This window comes from Lygodium microphyllum, chromosome 17 (assembly GCF_053477565.2).
Source record: "Lygodium microphyllum isolate KBCC chromosome 17, Lygodium_microphyllum_v1.1.10, whole genome shotgun sequence".
NCBI classification, from domain to species: Eukaryota; Viridiplantae; Streptophyta; class Polypodiopsida; order Schizaeales; family Lygodiaceae; genus Lygodium; species Lygodium microphyllum.
This window is the reverse complement of record NC_141151.1, coordinates 82,497,519-82,518,715: the sequence shown is the minus strand read 5'-3', so window position 1 is coordinate 82,518,715 and position 21,197 is coordinate 82,497,519. Positions and strand designations below refer to the sequence as shown.

Below are 21,197 nucleotides of genomic sequence, written 5' to 3'. Positions count from 1 at the left end.
TTCTTACTGTAAGAGGCTCTTAGAGTACCAAAACAAAAGAAATTACATATCAAAGAATGCACATAACTTGCACAGGTTTTGTCCAAACGAGATAAAACTTTACCATAGAACATCCATGAAAGAAAACAATATACATGTAAAGTTTTATGACAAAAATCTTAGAGCTTTGGTAGAACAAGCTCTGCTCTCATAAAACATGTGAAACTCCCTCTGTGTTTGTGTAGAGGAAATGAAATTTCACAGGGTTACAAATAGAATAAGCAACAATGAAACTGTAAGATTTCATCAGGAAAGAAAAAGTGAGAAAAGATATGATAAATTTGAGTTCTACCTAAAAAAGAGGAAATTTTTGAAAAGGGAAAAAATGAAAAAAACATTAAAAAATAAAAAAATAAAAATTCGAGTCACAAGCTTCCAATAAGTGTCAGCATTGTATTCCCCACATTTTCCCTTATTTTATTACTGAGGGAAGATTTGGGCCAAGATATAGATGGAAAATTTATGTTACATGAATCTGAAATCCCAGCTCTCTCATTGGTTAGGCCTATATTTATTTATTCACTCAAGGGGCAAAAAAGAGTCCATATTTCTCCTAATGTCTTGAAATAACCATAAGCAATAATATTCATTGCACTAAGTTTCAAATTAATGAAATTCCAAAAATTCATGAAATCCATTTTGATTTGGAATTCCCATATTGATGGAAATTTTCCAAATTCCCAAATAGACTCTCTTTTTTTTTCGTAAAAGACTCTCTCTCTCTCTCTCTCTCTCTCTCTCTCTCTCTCTCTTGGTGTGTGTGTATGTCAATGTGAGAAAGTAGAAGGAATTTTGGAGGTCTTATGAGGGATTGATAAGAGAGAGAGAGAGAGCTCTCTTTGTGTATGTCAATGTGAGAGAAAGTAGAAGGAATTTTGGAGGTCTTAGGTGGGATTGATGAGAGAGAGAGAGAGAGAGAGAGAGAGAGAGAGAGAGAGAGAGATTTCTATATCTACAAGGACCAAGGGTGCAAAGAGCAACAAATCTATGTCAGCTATGGTGGCATCAAGGTAGAGAGTATGTGTTCTGATGTGCTTCCCACAAGGGGAAAAAAAAAAGAGGGAAAAGAAGGAAAATGTGTGTGCAACATTCTAAAATAATCACTTCAAAAAGTAGCATTCTAGAGTCTCAAGTCCAGCTGCTTGACTTTTGTTCAAAAATGTTGAAAACTTTGAACCTACACACTAATACAGTCCTTCTCTATAAAGTAGGACCAAAAATTCACATTGCATACCATGTTTTTAGGGGGCTTCACTCAATTTTTTCCACAACTAGATTAATAATTAATAATATGCTCTTTCTTGAGAAGATATGTGAGTCAAAACATGCTTGGCATCTTTCCTTGAATGAGAGATCCTTCTGTATGATTGGGTTAGTATACTTGCATAACAAACACCATATAAACACTATCATATGACAATGATGTTGACAACACATAACCAATGCCAAACAGGCCAATGGGGTCATAGCCCAATTGATTTAGTGCTACCCCTTTCTGATGGCAATCACCATTGCCTTCACTCCTCTCTGCCTCTTTCTAGTCTCAGCTCTAACCAAGTTGTCAGATAACCTGCTATGACCATACGTTCTGTTTTGCAAAATGGCTTGTCTCACCCTTACTGTAGCTTCCTCCAACCATCGGTAGAGCATGTTCAACACAATTATGTACCTCCTACAATGAACAACTCCCCAGCGATGCTAATTGTAATCCAGCATTTGCCATCCAGTTAATACTTATTGACAAATACTACATGCAATTAAAAACATACTGATCTCAAGTTGCAAAGCCACATTTAACATCCTTCATGGTTTTTCAAAATAAGGGTTTCATATGATTTAACAACCTTCCAGATAGCACACATTTCTAAACATCACTAAACATTCTGATCTTCTTAGAAGATGTACTATTTACATGCAGGTTATTATCAAAGGTGTTAAACCACAAAAAAAGGAAAAGAACACATGCCGTGCAAGCCCTGGACCTTCAATGACAACTTTGGAACTCAATACACATCCTTACAAGGAGTCAACAAGCAAGATGTTCAGCTGTAATGTATCCATTGAAAATGATACAAGCACCACTGATATTAATAATATGGCAGTTGAATCAGGTAAAATGCTACCACTGCATCTACTCAATCATTTCTTTTGTTAATATAACAAGCACACTAACCTTCACACCAAATGTCAACTGCTGCTTAATAGCCTTCTTTCAACTTGACAATTAGGATATACATGACAATAGTCTAGAAGCTTGTAACTTTACTCCATTTTGATGGAGCTTGAAAACCAGATTCACCTCTCCATCACACAAATTTGAAAAAGAATTAAGCACATTTCAATGGCCAAGATAGCCCAAGTACTAGCCTCTAGGTGATTTGAAATGAACTAGGCACCAATGGTACAACAGAATTATAATGCTCCCCAAGTCCATAGGCATAACGATGATAGGATAATCTAAGACTCGGGTTTGTTGGTTCCTCACCATCTGGAAGTGGCATCTCGTACTCCTTGCCCATCTCCACTTCTGGTAAGTCCCCAGAAAATACTATGATATGTTTTTTCAAGGAATGAGCAATAGCACCAAGCTCTAGCTGGCCTCCCCAGGCTGCTGTTGACTCCACCTCCTTGCAGTACCTCTCAAATATTGCTTCATGGGTACCCACATCATCATTCTCTGAGCCCATGAATGGAATAAACTCATCCGCATGAGAAAGCATATAAGATGCTGCCAGTTCTCTTAGCTCTTGATATGAGGACTGAGGACAAGTTCCTGGATAAAGAGATAATTGATCCTCTACTGCACGGTAGAGACAGTGACCATCAGGCTTAATTTCCTTCAGTCTTAAACCAAGGGGGCGCAGTTTCCCCTCAAGTTGCTGATCCTCAATCACACGATTGCTGACAATATTGCTCTGTTCTTCCTGGATCCTTTGTTCTCGTGCAGCATCTTGCTGTGCCTTTTTATCTCTCCTTTTTTGTGCCTTTGATGGTTTCTGCCCTTGTTGGGTTGAAGCTGACAATCCAGATAAAGTTTTTAGTACACCATCTAAGCTTGCAGTCTCCTCACTATTTTCATCCACACTCGCCAATTCTTTGGCATGGCGGGATAACATCTTTGCTTCAAGTTTTGAAATTTCTTCTTCAACCTGTTTTTTCTTTGCTTTTTGTTCTGCTTTGCTCCCTTTTGCAGCTGCTTTCTTCAGCACAATCTCCCGGTTTTGAAGTTCTTTTCTCTCTTTCCTGAAAATGGAACGAAGGATAATGAGATATGATCTCAGAACTAATCTGCCAGGTTAAATGAGGCATCATTTTGTACTAAAAATTACAAGAAACACACAAACAAAATTTTGTCATCACTGTACAGCATTTACATACCTTATCAGTATCCTCAGTAGTTCATCCTATTCATATGTGATTCCTGGAATGATTATGTTTACAACTACTCGTGATTATTCTTTTATCCATACTCTAAGCACTCTATGCTTTGCTTTTCAGCAGTGCTGAGTCATGTCCATTGTCTGAACCATCTGCTCCATACTTATGCTCTTTCAGCATTCTTTTTTTTTTAATGAGTCGCCCTATCAATAAAAAGGGCCCATCCAGATAGAAATATTCTCCAATGCCCCATGCAGCAAAACACACAATAAAACAGAGAACTTTTGTATGCAACTGCAGCTGATTTTGTCACCGAGGACCATTGAATAACAAGGCGCAACATAGCTGGCAGATCTGCTTTATGTAGAAAAAAATATCTAGAACATTATAGCCTAACCAATTTCTAGTCAGCATACTGTTAGCAGTCTAGTCAACTCGTGTGAGTCTAGGCTATGCCTAATATTACTGGGTAATTTAGGCATTTTATAGTGGTCATATGAGTGATTATTTAGGCATTTATTGCTGGCCGACCAGCTGCCATATTTGCCATATTTAGGGCCTATTTATTCAGTGGCCTCTCCTCCTCTCATTCAGTCATCATCATTCTTCAAGTGGTCTTCCTATTGGAGAGAGGAGCCAGTGCTGGTGCCCATGCAGCCAATGACTCACTATCGTATGCCTCATTCTAGCTGAACTACACAAAAAGATTGATGAGAACTTAGCCAAGGGATTCATTAGGCACTCAAAGTCTCTTGTGCTGAAGCCCCAAATTTGTTTGTGAAGAAGAAAGACGTGCCACTTCGAATGTATATGGATTATCGAGGACTCAACAAGATAACAATCAAGAATCAATACCCTTTGCCGTTGATACCAAAGCTCTTGGAACACCTTGGAAAAGCCAAGATCTTCACAAAGATCGATCTACAAGGGGCTTACAATCTTGTACGGAACAGAGAAGGGGACGAATGGAAGACAGCCTTCTGCACAAGATATGGTCACTTCGAGTATGTTGTTATGTCATTTCATCTCACCAATGCGCCTGTAGTGTTCCAACATATGATGAATGATATCTTCCAAGAGCATCTAGATGATTTTGTAGTAATACACTTGAAAGATATCTTGATATTCTTAAAAGATCCGGAGAAGCATGAGCACCATGTAAGATTAGTTTTGGAAAAGCTCAAAGAAAAAGAACTATACAAAACTTGAGAAGTGTTTCTTTTCATCAGACAGAAGTGAAATTCTTGGTGTACAATGTCTCCCAGAGAGGAATCTTTATGGAACCCAAGAAAATCAAGACTATTCTTGACTGGCAAACACCCACATGTTGTCAGAGTGCAGCGGTGCGGAAGCGTAGGACTGAGAGAGAGAGAACGCAGAGAGAAAAAGGGAGAGAAAGAGACAGTGTACAATGAAGATCTGCTGTATATAGTATGCTGAATACAAAGATATACACGGGCGCAGTGCGCTGGACTGCGTGTCTCCACCTCGACGATGCGACCTGCTGTCCACCTCGAAGTCTGCTGCAGTCTGCACTGTCTGCTGTCTGAAATCTGTGAACCTCACAGAAATCTGCACGGCACCGGTCTGTAATCTGCGACAGAGAAGAATGGCCAGACTGCTGAAAACGTCAGCAATAAATAGGCGAAAAATCACCTAGAACGGGGCTCAAAAATGGGGCGCAGCCTGATAAAAATGGCTGCAGGCAGTCGGACTGCCACGTGGCAGTCCGACTGCACAGTCCGACTGTGCAGCTGGTCCGACTGCTGGACCGACTGTGCTGCTGCCTAAAAAACAGGCTATGAACTCTAACACCCCCTCTCAGAGCCTGGACAGGGCAGAAGCCTGAGGGATCTGGAATGTTGCCGAAGTAGAGCCTGAGGAAGCGCCTTCGTAAACAAATCCGCAAGATTATCCTCCGTCTTGCAATACTCCACAGTGATGGTCTCATCCAGAAGCTTTTCTCGAATGAAGTGGTACTGAATCTCAATGTGCTTCGTCCGGGCATGAAAAACAGGATTTCTTGCCAAGGCAATGCAACTCTCATTGTCACATCGCAGCAATGTAGGACGAGTCTGGGGGCACCCAAGCTCCTCCAACAATCTCCGCTCCTCCAACAATCTCCGAAGCCACACAATCTCGCATGTGGTGGAAGATGCGGCCCGATACTCCGCCTCAGTAGACGAAAGGGCTACCGTGGGCTGCTTCTTGCTACTCCATGAAATAACACCTGCACCCAAAGTAAAGCAGTAACCTGTTGTAGACCGCCTGTGGTCCACGTCACCGGCCCAATCCGAGTCGCTCCAACCTGCAAGTACAAGATCTGACCCATCTGTCCCTGCGGGGTAATGAATCCCCAAATCAGACGTCCCCCTCAGATACCGAAGTATCCTCTGAGCAGCCTGCCAATGCACCGTCTTAGGTTCACTCATGAACCCTGCCAAGAGCCCAACAGCAAAACATAGATCAACCCTCGTGTTGAGAAGCCAAATCAAGGACCCTATCAACTGTCGATAGCGGGAAGCATCCGCCAAAGGAGAAGCTGAGTGGAAAGTGGCCTTCCAGTTCGGATCCATAGGAGTAGAGAGGGCCCGACAATCTTCCATCTCAAAAGACACCAAGAGCTCCTGTACATATCTCTGTTGGGAGAGAAAAATCCCCCTCTGAGACTGATAAATCTCATGTCCTAAAAAGAAATGGAGTAGCCCCAAATCCGTCATCTCGAACGTCCGATGTAAAGCTGACTTTGTCTCCTGGACCTGCTGTGCATCATCACCTGTGACAATCAAATCATCAACATATAATACAAACAGCACACAACCTTCCCCGGAAGTGTGAACATACAGCTGCGGATCGGCCTTGGACCGCCGATATCCCAACTGAGTCTGGAGGAACGAATCAATCTTCTCGTTCCAAGCTCGCGGGGCCTGCTTGAGACCATGCAGGGCCTTCTTCAACCTGTAGACTTTCCCATCCGCAGAACCAAAGCCAGGAGGCTGCTCAATGTAGATCTCCTCCTTTAAGTCACCATTCAGGAAGGCCAACTTCACATCCAGCTGATAAACAGGCCATCTCCTATGGCCAGCCAAAGCAAGAACAGCTCTAATGGTTGCCATACGAGCTGTAGGGGCAAAGGTGTCATGACAGTCAATCCCTGGGCGCTGGGCAAAACCCTTAGCAACAAGGCGAGCCTTGTGCTTATCCAAAGTACCATCACTGAGATATTTGGTCTTGAAGACCCACTTGACTCCAATCACCTTCTTCTTCGGGGGGCGCGGCACGAGTGACCAAGTGCCATTCCTCTCAATAGCCTCCAACTCAGCTTCCATAGCTTTCTTCCATGGGGCGGACTGTAAAGCCTCCTTCACGGAGGTGGGCTCTCGATCCTGCATAACTCGGGACATCAAACAATAATTGGAGCAAACAAGCTCCGAAGAATGCGCCTGGTGCCTCCGTGACCGCCGCGGACCATCCTGCGGTCCCCACTCCTCAGGAACCCCCTCGATCCCTGAATCACGGAGTGTGTCACGGGCCCAGCGAGGAGGAGGCCGAACCTCCCCTCGTCGTTCTCCATCAGTAGAAGACTCTGGAATGTCCACCGGTGGTAACTCCTCAGAAGGATCCGGTGGAACAGTAGACTCTGTGTCAGAAACAGAATCATAATCAAACGGCACAGGCTCCAGTGGAACTGTAGAAGGAGCCAAACTCTCCCCTGGATCTCCAAGAACGGGATGCTCCTCACCCGTTGACGAAGCCGGAACCTCCACAAACCGCACATCACGGCTAGTATATACATCCCGCTTGACGGGATCATACAGTCGGTAGCCTTGGGACTGGGAGCTGTAGCCAACAAATACCTGTTTTCGGGAAGCCGCTTCAAATTTGTCACGGTGAGCCTTGGGAATGTGAACATAGGCATCACACCCAAAGACCCGAAAGTAAGAAACATCTGGCTTCGTCCCAAAATAAGCCTCAAATGGAGTCATCCCTTCCACGGCCGAAGTAGGGGATCGATTAAGGATGTGGACTGCAGTAGCCACAGCCTCGGCCCACAGAACCTGAGGGGTCTGTCGGTGCTCCATCATGGTGCGCGCCATCTCGATCACACTGCGGTTCTTCCGTTCTAGAATACCATTTTCTTGAGGAGTATTGGTATTGGCAAACTCCTGGTGAATCCCTCTATCTGCACAAAACCGAGCAAATTCATTAGACACAAATTCACCTCCCTTGTCGGATCGCAAGGTCTTCAACTTCCGGCCTGATCGGTTCTCCTCAAAGAGAAGCCAATCCTTGAAGTGCAAGAAAGCTTCTGACTTTAGTGCCAAGAAATAGGCCCATGTCATCCTGCTGTAGTCATCCACGATCAGCATGAAGTACGAGCTCCCACGCAGGGACTCATTCCTCATAGGGCCACATAGATCCGTAGATACTAGCTCCATCGGTGAAGTAGACCGCCGCGAAGCTGTGTGGGGAATGGCATCCCGATGCTGCTTCCCCCGTATGCAGGAGACACATGGCTGTTGGCTCACCACTATATCCGGCAACCCTCGAACAAGCTGTCCACGTGACGCCTTCCGAAGATAGTCATAGTTCAGGTGACCAAACCGAGCATGCCATAACTCAGACTGTGACTGTGAGGTAAGAAGAAGAGAAGAGAGGGCAGTGGAAGACTTCAGTTTGTAAATGCCGTTCTCCTCATATCCAGATGATAGAACCTTCCTCGATTCACGATCAAGGACTCGCACAGTAGAACTGTCAAATTCCACCAAAAGACCAAGGGAGCAAATCTTATGAACTGAAAGGAGATGGTACCCCAATCTTGGTACATGCAAAACCTCTGAGGTATGGGTGCCACCTCGTCCATCCGGAATAAGCTGCATCTTACCCCGACCTGCAAGAGAAACTGAAGAGCTGTCTCCAATGAGAACCTGCCCACGCGAAGGTCGCAGCTGGGCAACACCATCTGATGAAGGAGTCATGTGCCGTGAGGCACCACTATCAATAATCCACTCTCGAGATTGGGGAGCCGCCATCACAGCATCAGAAGCATTCGGTGAAGCGTCCTCAATGACAACTAAATGTAGAAATGCAGCTGATGAGGGTGCAGCCACCACTCCAGAATCCTTGGTTTCCTTCTTCTTGGTGTCCTTCGAGTCTTTGTCAGGGCAATCCTTCTTCCAATGGCCAGTCTTTCCACAAATATGGCATGTGGAGTCTTTGTCCTTGTCCTTCTCCTTGTCCTTCTTGGACTTGTTATCCCCCTTCTTCTTCTTTTGGTCCTTCCCCTTCTTCTGAGAGGCTTGACCTGTCAACGCCTCCGTCTTGGAAGCATTCTGTCCCTTTAACTATTCCTCTTGGTCCAAGACCATAGGAACCAACTCTTCCCACCGAAGAGTAGACTCTCGCCCCGAAGCAATAAGGGCAGAGTAAAATGTACCGAATCGTGGCGGCAATTGGGACAAGAGTGTAATCGCCATATCTTCGGAGGAAATTGGCTTCCCCGCATTCTGAACCTGCATCTGTAGCTGCCTTAGCTTGTTAATGTGTTCCCTTAGCGAAGAAGACTTATTGACGGACAAGGTCCGCATCTGTACCTCCAAAGAAACCCTCTTCATCAGGGTCATCCGATTGTACATTTGATCAAGCTCCAGCCATATCTCACGAGCCACCGTCAAGTGCTCGATGTGAGCGATCACGGCTGTAGTGCATGATAGAAAGAGAAAGGATCGAATCCTGGCATTCAGTTTGTCCCAATGAGACTGGGCCCTGGCCAACTCCGCACGAGCATCGGAAGAGAGTTTGGACTCATCTCTTACCGAAGGCCGGTCAATATCTTCCTGTACCAACTCCGCCAAATCATAGGACTCCAGAATGGCCAACATTATAACGCGCCAAATGCGGTAGTTGTCGCCGTCGAGCTTCTGATCTGTAGGAAGAGCCGGTAAGACAGGCACCTTCCGGTCCATAATCGCCTGGAACTCCAAGTCCATCTCTGTAGACATCTTCACCTGCAATGCCTTCTCAAACGCAAAAGCAGCCCCCTCTGACTGGGTAAACTCAGCCTGCTAAGGCTCTTCCGCGTCCCGAAGCTTCTTCACCCGCCGGAGGCGATGAAAAAGCAAAACCTGCACTTTTAGGTTGAAAACTCAAACTTTCTCCGCGTAAAACAGCAGTAAACAGCAGCAAATCCACCACCTGTACTCCTTTCCTGTGCGCCCACACTCGTTTCAGCCTTGTTCCAAGGCGCAACCCTCCTGTCTGCCCTTAAACGCAAAAAACGCAAATTTGTGTCGCGATGGAAACTCCTTTTCAGGTTGATTCTGCGCTCAGTCAGCCCTCAAACACTGCTCTGATACCATGTCAGAGTGCAGCGGTGCGGAAGCGTAGGACTGAGAGAGAGAGAACGCAGAGAGAAAAAGGGAGAGAAAGAGACAGTGTACAATGAAGATCTGCTGTATATAGTATGCTGAATACAAAGATATACACGGGCGCAGTGTGCTGGACTGCGTGTCTCCACCTCGACGATGCGACCTGCTGTCCACCTCGAAGTCTGCTGCAGTCTGCACTGTCTGCTGTCTGAAATCTGTGAACAGAGACAGAAATCTGCACGGCACCGGTCTGTAATCTGCGACAGAGAAGAATGGCCAGACTGCTGAAAACGTCAGCAATAAATAGGCGAAAAATCACCTAGAACGGGGCTCAAAAATGGGGCGCAACCTGATAAAAATGGCTGCAGGCAGTCGGACTGCCACGTGGCAGTCCGACTGCACAGTCCGACTGTGCAGCTGGTCCGACTGCTGGACCGACTGTGCTGCTGCCTAAAAAACAGGCTATGAACTCTAACACATGTGTCCGCAATTTCCAATGCTTCCTTGGCTTTGCCAACTTCTACAAGATATTTATCAAGGATCACTCAAAGATAGTCACACCACTCACCAAACTCACAGGAAACTCAGTTCTCATGGACACCAGAAGCTAGGAAGGCCTTCCAGACCCTGAAGACTGCTTTCACCACTACCCACCAATCCTAGTCCACCCAAATCCTACCAGGCCATTTTTCTTGGAGACCGATGCATCAGACTATGCCTTAGGAGCCGTATTGTCCCAGCATGAAGATGATGGTTATATGCATCCAATGGCATTCCACTCAAGAAAGTTCTTCCCTCTAGAGAGAAACTATGAGATCCATGACAAACAACTCCTTGCCATTGTAGATGCCTTTGATACTTGGCGTCATCATCTAGAGGGTGCCCCCCATATTATATAGATTACAAAAATCTAGAATACTTTATAGCAACCCACATAGCTAGAGTAACTTCTTATCTAGGTTTGACTTAGTCATCACCTATCACCTAGGACGCCAATAATGTCAATCAGATGCTTTATCAAGAAGATCCTACCTAGCACCTAAGAAAGAAGAACAAGCTTTTGATCAACAACAAGCAATGCTACTCAAGCCAAGCATCTCCACCTAGCAGCCATCTCCAATTGTCACCAAGACAACCCTACCTTGATCCAGTTAATCCATCAAGCCCTGCCGCATGATGATTTGGCCAACAATGTCGAGACAAAATCAAAAGAAAAAAGGAAATAAAGTTTGTGAGTTTCAGGAAACTAATGGATTGTTATTCTATAAGTCTACTTTATATCCCTCCAAGAAAGCTAAGACTCCAAGTACTCCAACAATGCCATGACACCCCAACAACATGGCACTTTGGAGTTAATAAGACCTTAGAGCTTATTTCAAAAGAATTTTTTGCTCTTAGATGTGGAAAGAAATTAAGGTATATATAAAATCATGTGATACATGCAACGGGGCCAAGGTACCTTGACACAAACCACATAGCCTCCAACAACCCTTGCCCATTCCAACGCAACCCTGGTCTTCTCCATCCATGGATTTCATAACAGATCTTTCCAAATCAAACAAATATGACTCTATTCTTGTTGTGGTAGACTAGTTCACAAAAATGGCACATTTCATCCCTAACACCAAGACCATCATAGGTGCAGCTACCGCTAAACTCTTCCTCAAATACATTTTCAAATTACATAGACTTCTACAAGCTAGACCACTAGAGATTTGGACCCTTCACTATCATAGCCCAAATCAACCCAGTTGCTTACCGACTCCAACTCCCGAGCACCATGAAGATCCACCCAATCTTCCATGTTTACTTGCTCGCGCCATACCATAGCTCACCACTGAGGGGGAGAGATCTAATCGCCCAACACCTGTCCAAATTGAAGATCGTGAAGAATTTGAGATTGAGCATTTCTTAGACTCGAGGATCTCCCGAGGTTGATCGGAATACCTTGTTCACTAGAAATGATATAATATCAATGATCACACTTGGGAACCTACAAAATATCTCCAAAGAGCACCTCTCAAAATTAAAGAAACTCATAACAAAAATCCAACAAAACTTGGACCAAACCACCAAGCCACTCCTTGTCTTGGGAGCTCAAGGAATCAAGACCTCTAAGTAAGTACCTTTGAGTTCCAATTCTAGTTATTGTCAAGTCATGGTATCTAGTCTTGTCTTCCATTATACTTCCGCTATCCTATCACCTTATAATCTCATAGTACGAGATCTTGTCTAATGTTGTCTTGTATCTTGTTCATCCCCGTCGAGGGAGATCTTGTAATTCTGATATCTTGTATCCATACCTACGGTCTCGGATTGTGGGATCATTCATAACCTTTTAGTCCTGTTGTCTATACCTACAATCCACGGTTGTGGGATTTGCCGTATATTGTTAAGTTATCATTGTACTTTGTGTCCCTACGTAGAATTTGTGAAGAAAACTGCTAGGGTTTGCACTGAGGACACACAAAGTGTACGACGAGAGAAACGCAAAGAGACAGACACAGACACAAACGGCAAAACTCAAACCCTGAACGCAAAACTCAAAACTCAAACACAGAAACTCAAACACAAACAGAAGAAGGGAGAGAGAAAACACAACTCTGAAGTGAATGAATGCTGTAAATGAATGTATGAGTGTACAGTGTGCTCAAGGGCAGAGCAATGTCGGAGTGTGACGTCCATGAACATAAAATGAAATACACACTTTACCATAACATTCTTGGACAGTAGACTCCCTATTGGCCCCAAAATTGGCGCCCCTTGCGGTATTTCTTTAGCTTTCATTCAATTGAAAGGAGTACAACTTGAGATTCTTCAATCTCCTCCTGCTAACCAATTGCTCTTGCTGTCATAAATGACTAGCAAGCCTTTTGGGTCATTAGCCCCTTGATTCACCCAGGACTTCTTCTCCAATTTGGCCCTTGGCTTGCCAAATGCTGCCCCAAATCAATTCGGGATGGTCTGGCTCCTAAAATCCCTTGACAATCTTCAATTATCAACTGCTGATTTCAGTCCCTTGAGCCTTCAATCTCTAGCACGAATCCCAATGTGGCTGCTAAACCCTAATTTGTGTTGTAAATTAGGGTTTACTGCAGAAATTACAGATCAACCCACCAAAAATGGCTGAAATCTCCTCCAAATGGCTGAGAATTATTGAGAATGGCTAAGCATAGGCTAAAGGAATGCAATAAAGAGAGAAAATTTTGAGATTTGTTGCGAACTGATCAAAATCAGTTGCTGCCCTGCTGTACCAGCCCCAAATGGATGCACCAACAACAATAGGAGCATCAGAGACTATGATCTTCAGGAGAAAGTGCATCAGCAGCAATTGTCAGCTTCCCAAGGTCAAAAATATGCAATCTCCATCACCAAAATGGTCTCCAATGGTTGGGAATTGGCCCCAAGAGCTGGCATCAACAGTCCAACACCTCTTTCCAACAGCTCCAAAATGAAAAAACGAGATTTCCCTCTCCCTTCAGCCCTATTTAGCCTTTCCCCTACTTGCATGGGAAAGTTTTGCCAAGTGGCAGCTTTCTTAATCCATTTTCAGCAATTTCCAGTCATTTAATTAATTTTCAGAATTAATTAATTCTGAAAATTAGTTCAGCCCTTAGTCCACACCCAGAAAATTGACCTTGCCCATCCAAAAATTAATTGGCTAGGCCATTTGCAACCCAAAGTGGTCCCATGTATTAATTGACCCTTGGACAAGCATTAATCCATTAATTAATGCCTAGTCCCTAGTGTCACCACTGACACTTAATGGCCAATTAATGGTCCTAGGGGCAAACTGACACCAAAATTCACCTAGAATCTAACAAGTGTAACTTTTACAACTTTTGCCTTTGACACCCATCTTTTTCACAGGGTCCTTCGGCCTTCAACTGTGAAAAAGTAGCTTGCACCTCACATGTGCAACACATGTGCATCTTTTAATTGCACATTTGATTAATCCTTTAATCAAATGTCAATTAAACATAAGCAAAGCATCAAATTTTCACATCCTCGTGACAGACCACCCCCTTGAAATCCTTGCAATCGTCCTCGATTGCACTGTAATGTGTCAAAGCAAACAATATTACACTGGAAATCACAAGGCATCATAGTCAACACAACATTAGCCACTGCTGGCTAACTATCTCATATGCCCACCATTTGCTGAAAATTTCCAGCCAGTATAAACATAGCATAAAGCTCAACAATAGTCTAGAACTATTGTTAGAAACTCATCGGATGCATCCCAAACTCTTGTTTCTCAACAGTGCTAACTACACAACCATAGTAAAGCATAAACTGAGCCAAAACCATGGCTGAATTGTCAATGGCATTCAGTACACATGTTGCTGTCCATAGAACCAGCTGAATACCACTGAAACTAATGATCATACAGTGAAAACTAGCACTCGGAAATCAGTCTATCGTGATCATAACTTGATGCAAATGTACAATTTCAGAGCTGCAGTGAAAACCATACCCATCTGCATGCATACCACAGTGACTAGTCCATTGAATGGTGACCTCATGGCAAACATACTGTCAACACAGTACCTTGGATACATGCTGAATACATCCGAGATCCACTATACACGAGAGCAATCCATTCCTAGAGGAGTGGAAGTACTACCTCCACCTTGAGTATCAAGTGGTACTCTGGACCCTTGCCCCGCTGAACCTGAAAGAGTCGGCGCTAAGTGAAAGGCATCAAGGTAAAGCTGCAACAACTGAGGATGGTCTGCCAAGTCATCCTCTTCCATCCGTTTAGCATCCATTGGTAAACAGTTGTGAAACTTCACCCAATAGATTATGGAAGCTTTACCTTTGACCTTTTCTCTTTATGTGCCAAAATCTGCTCAGATACCAATATCTCATTCAGCTCCTCTACATTGGATTGAATTTCAGCAGATACATCCTTAGGCACATCACCATAAAAAGGCCTCAATAAGCTCACACGAAAGGCATAGTGTATCCGCTAGTGTAGAGGCAATTTCCATGATAGCCAACATTAAACGGAGCATTTGCATGACCAGCACTTATTCCTTGTGCCCCAAAAGCACGACGGGGTACCGATGCTTACCCATATGCGTGATTTTGCACACCAGGCATCATACCGATGCCGCCATACATCGGATTATGCATTCCATGAGCCATACCCGAGTACATTGGGTTATGCAAGCCATGCATTGGTTGCTGAAAGTTATGGGGAGGTGTGCCATACATTCCCACATTCGGTCGCTCACCCACCATAGCATGAAAAATTGTGCTACCACCAAAATAAGCTGGCTGCCCCAAATTCTCATGCAAACCTTGCTGTCCAAAAACCATAGGATTAGCATTTACATCATGAACTTGCATTTGCATTTCTTGCCCAACTGGCACCAACTACTTTTCACCATGAGCATCTTTAGGAGCATCTTGAGAAGGCTTTGGCTTGTTCTTTGGTGCATCTTGCTGTCCCGAAGTTCTAGAAGAGGATTTTCTCTTCTTGCCCTTGTCCTTCGTAGGAGTGTTCAAAAACCGGGTAAACTGAGGATCTTTTGCCAATTCAGCAAAGATATTGACTGCTGCCCTCATTCGATTCTTGAATGCATCATCGAATTCCATTTCCCCTTGTTGATCATCATCCTCTTTCTGCATTGAGGGTCCAACATCTTGGCCTTTAGCCACGTTTTCAGCATATTGTCCATGATTCGTGCCTTGTCAAAGATCAGGCATTGCATTTCCTTCTTCCCCATGTGAATGTGCATCATGAGAGGCATCATTACTGCTTGATTGCATCCCACTGTATGAAGACATCTTGCTGTAATTTCTTAGCTGAGCACAAAGATCAACACTAGCACAAAGCTTTGGCTTGCAATCAGGTGCCTCGGGCCCACCAAATCAAGAGATTTGATGTATCCCAGCAATGGAACCATGAAACCAACCTTCCTTCTTGGAATAGGTGGTGATAACCTGATTTAAGAGTTAATTACAGCAATAAATAAATAAACATAAAATGAAATACACACTTTACCATAACATTCTTGGACAGTAGACTCCCTATTGGCTCCAAAACTGGCGCCCCTTGGGGTATTTCTTTAGCTTTCATTCAATTGGAAGGAGTACAGCTTGAGATTCTTCAACCTCCTCCTGCTAACCAATTGCTCTTGCTGTCATAAATGACCAGCAAGCCTTTTGGGTCATTAGCCCTTTGATTCACCCAGGACTTCTTCTCCAATTTGGCCATTAGCTGGCCAAATGCTGCCCCAAATCAATTCGAGATGGGCTGGCTCCTAAAATCCCTTGATAATCTTCAATTATCAGCCGCTGATTTCAGTCCCTTGAGCCTTCAATCTCTGGCACGAATCTCAATGTGGCTGCTAAACCCTAATTTGTGTTGTAAATTAGGGTTTACTGCAAAAATTACAGATCAACCCACCAAAAATGGCTGAAATCTCCTCCAAATCGCTGAGAATTGCTGAGAATGGCTGAGCATAGGTGAAGGAGATGAGAGAATGTAGTAAAGAGAGAAAATTTTGAGATTTATCGCGAACTGATCAAAATCAGTTGCTACCCTGCTGTACCAGCCCCAAATGGATGCACCAACAACAATAGGAGCATCAGAGACTGTGATCTTTAGGAGAAAGTGCATCAGCAGCAATTGTCAGGTTCCCAAGGTCAAGAATATGCAATCTCCATCACCATAATGGTCTCCAATGGCTGGGAATTGGCCCCAAGAGCTGGCCTCAACAGTCCAACACCTATTTCCAACAGCTCCAAAATGAAAAAACGAGATTTCCCTCTCCCTTAAGCCCTATTTAGCCTTTCCCCCACTTGCATGGGAAAGTTTTGCCAAGTGGCAGCTTTCTTAATCCATTTTCAACAATTTCCAGCCATTTAATTGATTTTCAAAATTAATTAATTTGAAAATTAATTCAGCTCTTAATCCACGCCAAGAAAATTGACCTTGCCCATCCAAAAATTAATTGGCTAGGCCATTTGCAACCCAAAGTGGTCCCATGTATTAATTGACCCTTGGACAAGCATTAATCCATTAATTAATGCCTAGTCCCTAGTGTCACCACTGACACTTAATGGCCAATTAATGGTCCTAGGGGCAAACTGACACCAAAATTCACCTAGAATCTAACAAGTGTAACTTGTTACAACTTTTTCCTTTGACACCCATCTTTTTCACAGGGTCCTTCGACCTTCAACTATGAAAAAGTAGCTTGCACCTCACATGTGCATCTTTTAATTGCAAATTTGATTAATCCTTTAATCAAATGTCAATTAAACATAAGCAAGGCATCAAATTTTCACGTCCTCGTGACAAAGAAAACTGCAAAACGATGGTAGCAAAGGCTACTGGAGAACCAAACACAAGCTGTAGAAGATGCAGAAGGCAGAGGGCAGAGGGCGGCCCCAGAAGGCTACAAACGCAACAGACAAAGTATCGCTTGATGGAGGAGGGTTGCCTATTGTCGCCAACAGCTAGAAGCTGCAAACGCGGAGAACAGATAAAGGTGGAGGTGCTGGCGATGAGAAACTGGGCCAAACACAACAGGAGGGATGGCACCAAACAATGAGAGACAAGTGAAAGAAGGCGCCAGGGCACTGCAAGGCTAGATAAAGTGGTGGCAGCAGTCGCGAAGGCTGGACAACCACGTGGAGGTAGACTGATGGCTGAAATCTGCACTGGAAAGTATGAAACCTGCATAAACGGAATAAGGTTGACTCCGCCAACCATCATTTACTCTTTCGGGATGACTACCTTCGAGCAGTCATTTCTCCTATTGATACCCAAGATCTTCAAGCATCGCCTAGATTTGGACCTTGGAGGTTTAACCGTGACTTGGTAACAAGGCCTTCAAATTCCTTCCATCATGGAGTTACAAACCTAGTGACTTCTCTCCCGAGGTGGAGTCAAGTTTTACAATTCATCTCGTCTATTGTTCCTTACTATAGATTACCTTTCTGGTGGAAATCTTGAATCTCCAAAATCCTTTGCATCTTTATCTTTGTTCACTCCTCTTTCTTCCTCCCCTTTTGGGTCTGAGAGGGGGTGTTGAGAAACCACTTTTTCAATTTTACATACTTCATTTAGGGCCCTCAGAAAGGACTTGTGTCCACATTTTAGTCATTCTTTCAGTGGGCACCCACACAGTGGTGTGCCACCCTAGACAGCTTATGCCTATAAATAGATAGTCACTTCATTCATTCTACACCACCTCAATTATTCTTCACCCTTCTTTCTCCATTACGTCCACACTCTTCTCTCTTAACTCCACTACTACCCATACCTCAACTGAAGAACATCATAGTTCATAGTCACCCTTCCTCATCTCCTTTAGACATCCAAACTGTAACCAATCTTCCTTCCGTGGATAGGTGGTAATTCCCTAATTACAACTTAGTTACAACAATAACACTTATTACAAAACTGAAAAATGCAAATTAACTTACAATCTCGGACAATGGACACCTTGTTGGCCCCAAAATTGATCCCCTTTTCATATTTAGTTAGCTTAATTGAAAAAAAAAGTTGATATACAATGGGATTCTCCCAATCCCTTTCGGTATTTCAACTCCCCTTGCTATCCAAAATGGCCATGAAGTCTTCAATCTAATTTGTCCCTTGATTCGAGCAATCAATTGACCTTCACTTACTTTAATGGAAATGAAAGATACCCCAAATTCATTGTCTTACCCATCCCTCCATTTAAATTTGACTTAAAACAACTTCAACCTTGTTGAATCCAAGTCTTGGAGCTTCTAATTTTTGGCACATTTCTCGAGGCTGCTGCTAAACCCTAATTTTTCTAGCAGATTAGGATCTACAGAGCAAAGAAATCTGAAATTTCTCAGTCTCTGGTGATCTCAATGTTGTAATCTTCGAAGCAAGGTTGTCGAAAGATTGGGAGATGAGAGAGAATACTGAGGAGAGAGAAAATTCAAACTTTCTTCGCAAAGAACTCAAAAAAATGTGTCATTTATTACTGCTGCCATGTCTCAATAACTTGTAGATGCAAAGAATTGAAGAAAATCGGTCATTAATTGTTGAGGCCTTGTCTCAATAACCTATAGATGCTATCACGTGCTATTGATTGGTCTTCTCCTGCCCCTCGCTGCCTGGGAAGGTTCTCCAATGGCTATAAATCAAACCACTAGCATCTTCTTCCTCTCTCTTGCAAGCTAAATATACTAAAATGCCTCTCTCTAGCCTGCTAGTAATTGTATTGAAGATTAAAGGAGATTAACCCTCTCTCAATGTACTACAATCTTTCAATAATGCAAGATAAAGAAATACCACAAGGAGCGCTAGTTATGGAACCGAATTTACGTCCATTGTCCAAGATGAAGTGATAAAGTTTACATTTTCAAATTTCAATGTTTATTGCTTGATGTCATTTGTCACCTTTTAACCTTGCCAAGAATGAAGGTTGGTTTCACTTCTTCTTGATCCATTGAGATTGCAAGCATTTGATGGCCATATATTCATCTTCATATACATATTTACATTTGCATTTCTTGACAACCCCTATGCTCTTTGCCAATGGAAGCTCCACTTTGGTGGCACTTGCCAAAAGTTGTTGAGCATTTCAAACACTTGTGACGCAAGGATAGTGTAGTGGTTAAATTGCAGACGAGAAGTTTCTGTTCAAATTGTAATCATCCATGTTGGATGAGGTGGTGGGTCCTACAAACTACACGCTGCTTGCAATTGTATCTTTGTCCATCATGGTGGTTACCAAGCTTCATGATTCTTTGTCAAAGATCCTCACTAACTCTTGCTATTATGAAATCAGCATTATTACCATACTCATCGTTAAGATGATATCTTGGCAGTTTGGGCATTGCACTTATGAAAATAACTCATTCTGCTTGCCCAAAATCATTCATTCTACTAAGACCACCTGTGATTGCAGACCAGCAGCTTTAGAAAATCTTCTGATCGTCAAAAAGGACCAAACACCTTGGCGTGCAGCAGGAAACATCCACATCAAGGAAGCAACCACAATCACATCAACCTCCATTCTTTGCAAATGATTATTGCGAAGCTTCCAACTCCCCTATGGCACACCATTCCGAGGTCTAAGACGTGGAGCCAGTGCAGCATCCATTACGATGAGTAACATTATACAAACAAAGATCTCAAGAATGAAAGAAGCAAATTGGTGAACTAGAAAAATGCAGATATGCAGGCACAAACAAACAAAAGTCAAGATTTCGATGGAGCGTACTGATGACGTGAGAGGAGCTCCGCCCTAGTCTCCTTGAAGGTCTGTTCGTCCTTGGCGGACGATGAAGCCTCGTCTGTGGAGTCTTCATATTCCGACGGCGAGGTCGGCTTCGTCTCTTCCTCCATGGCTTCGCCTTGCAAACGAACACAGTGACTAGATTTTTGTTACAAGAATGGGTTGATTGTAAATCGAGCTTTTATGTGCTCATGAATTCAAAGGTAGGGTAAAGGAGTACTTTTTAGACTTTTTTCCATTTATAAAAAGTATTTCAATTTTTCAATGCAAACGTATACAATATATATTGAGTCAAGTGGTAGCGAAATGGTGTCATAAACCTAAGGTCACAAGTTCCCTTCTCCTGGGTAGCAACACAAGATCTTGTATAATGGATGATGTAATAAGTTGATTATGACTCCACTTGGCCGGTCATGAAGATGGACGTTGTAATGAGACCACTTCATAAAATGTATAGTCAAGGGTTTGGGTGCTCCTTAACTAAAATTATCAATGTAAGTTTTGATATTCAATTAATATAAAATCATTTCACATCTAGTATATTGAGTGAAGATCTACATTATAAGGTGAACTTTTTATTTATGTGAAGAATATGATATATTAATATCAAAAAGCATCTCTTTGGATGCGTCAAGTACTTTACCCAAAACGTTGCTTTGCCTTGCTAAGCAATTTGAACCCTATCTTATAGGGTACAAGGGCCAATAAGTTAGTGGCCCCCAAAAATAAAACAATGGAGGGCCAATACATGTGCACAACTTCAAGGGCTTGATGGCATGGTTTTAGTGACGTTCTAAAAGCTTGCTCAACGGATGCAGATTCAAACCTGCCAAACTTTTGGTCCTCAATGCGATCTCTTTAGATCTATGGGCGTATTTTTTGCATCTTCTACAACTGTTCATTTCTACAACATCAGATGGTGCATCAAATCCGCAATCAAATGGTGCATGAATTTTTTAGTAAGGTGTCACTTCATAGGCGCATCTATGCAAGTCATTGAAACCTGAATCTATCATAGCTTCGGCATGAATTCAACAATTAATTTTTTTTGACACATTATTGGCCCCTTTACCCTAGCCATAACTTTTGATTCTAATAGACTTGAGAGTAGCTAAAGCCTCTCTTACTACTTGGCTAACCAAAATGTCTACTTTAATCCTAACTTCTTTCTTCA

At 43.2% G+C, this 21,197-nt stretch overlaps 1 protein-coding gene across 1 annotated transcript; it reads right to left on the bottom strand.

The window, feature by feature from the left end:
* Positions 1-2,213: 2,213 nt before the first annotated feature.
* Positions 2,214-20,194, bottom strand: LOC148022099 (OVARIAN TUMOR DOMAIN-containing deubiquitinating enzyme 5-like). Its single transcript, XM_087697738.1, has 2 exons — positions 20,009-20,194; positions 2,214-3,282 (listed from the first exon to the last, which is right to left on the bottom strand). The coding sequence occupies exons 1-2, from the start codon at positions 20,131-20,133 to the stop codon at positions 2,409-2,411; spliced, it is 999 nt and encodes a 332-aa protein (XP_087553864.1). The 5' UTR covers positions 20,134-20,194; the 3' UTR covers positions 2,214-2,408.
* Positions 20,195-21,197: the final 1,003 nt, after the last annotated feature.

What these genes read in the sequence shown, in the direction of transcription:
- LOC148022099 (XM_087697738.1), bottom strand. Translation starts at nt 20,133, where the DNA reads ATGGAGGAAGAGACGAAGCCGACCTCGCCGTCGGAATATGAAGACTCC. An exon ending in GAGCTCCTCTCACGTCATCA is followed by an intron (nt 3,283 to 20,008) that starts GTACGCTCCATC and finishes TTCCATTTTCAG; the next exon opens with GAAAGAGAGAAAAGAACTTC.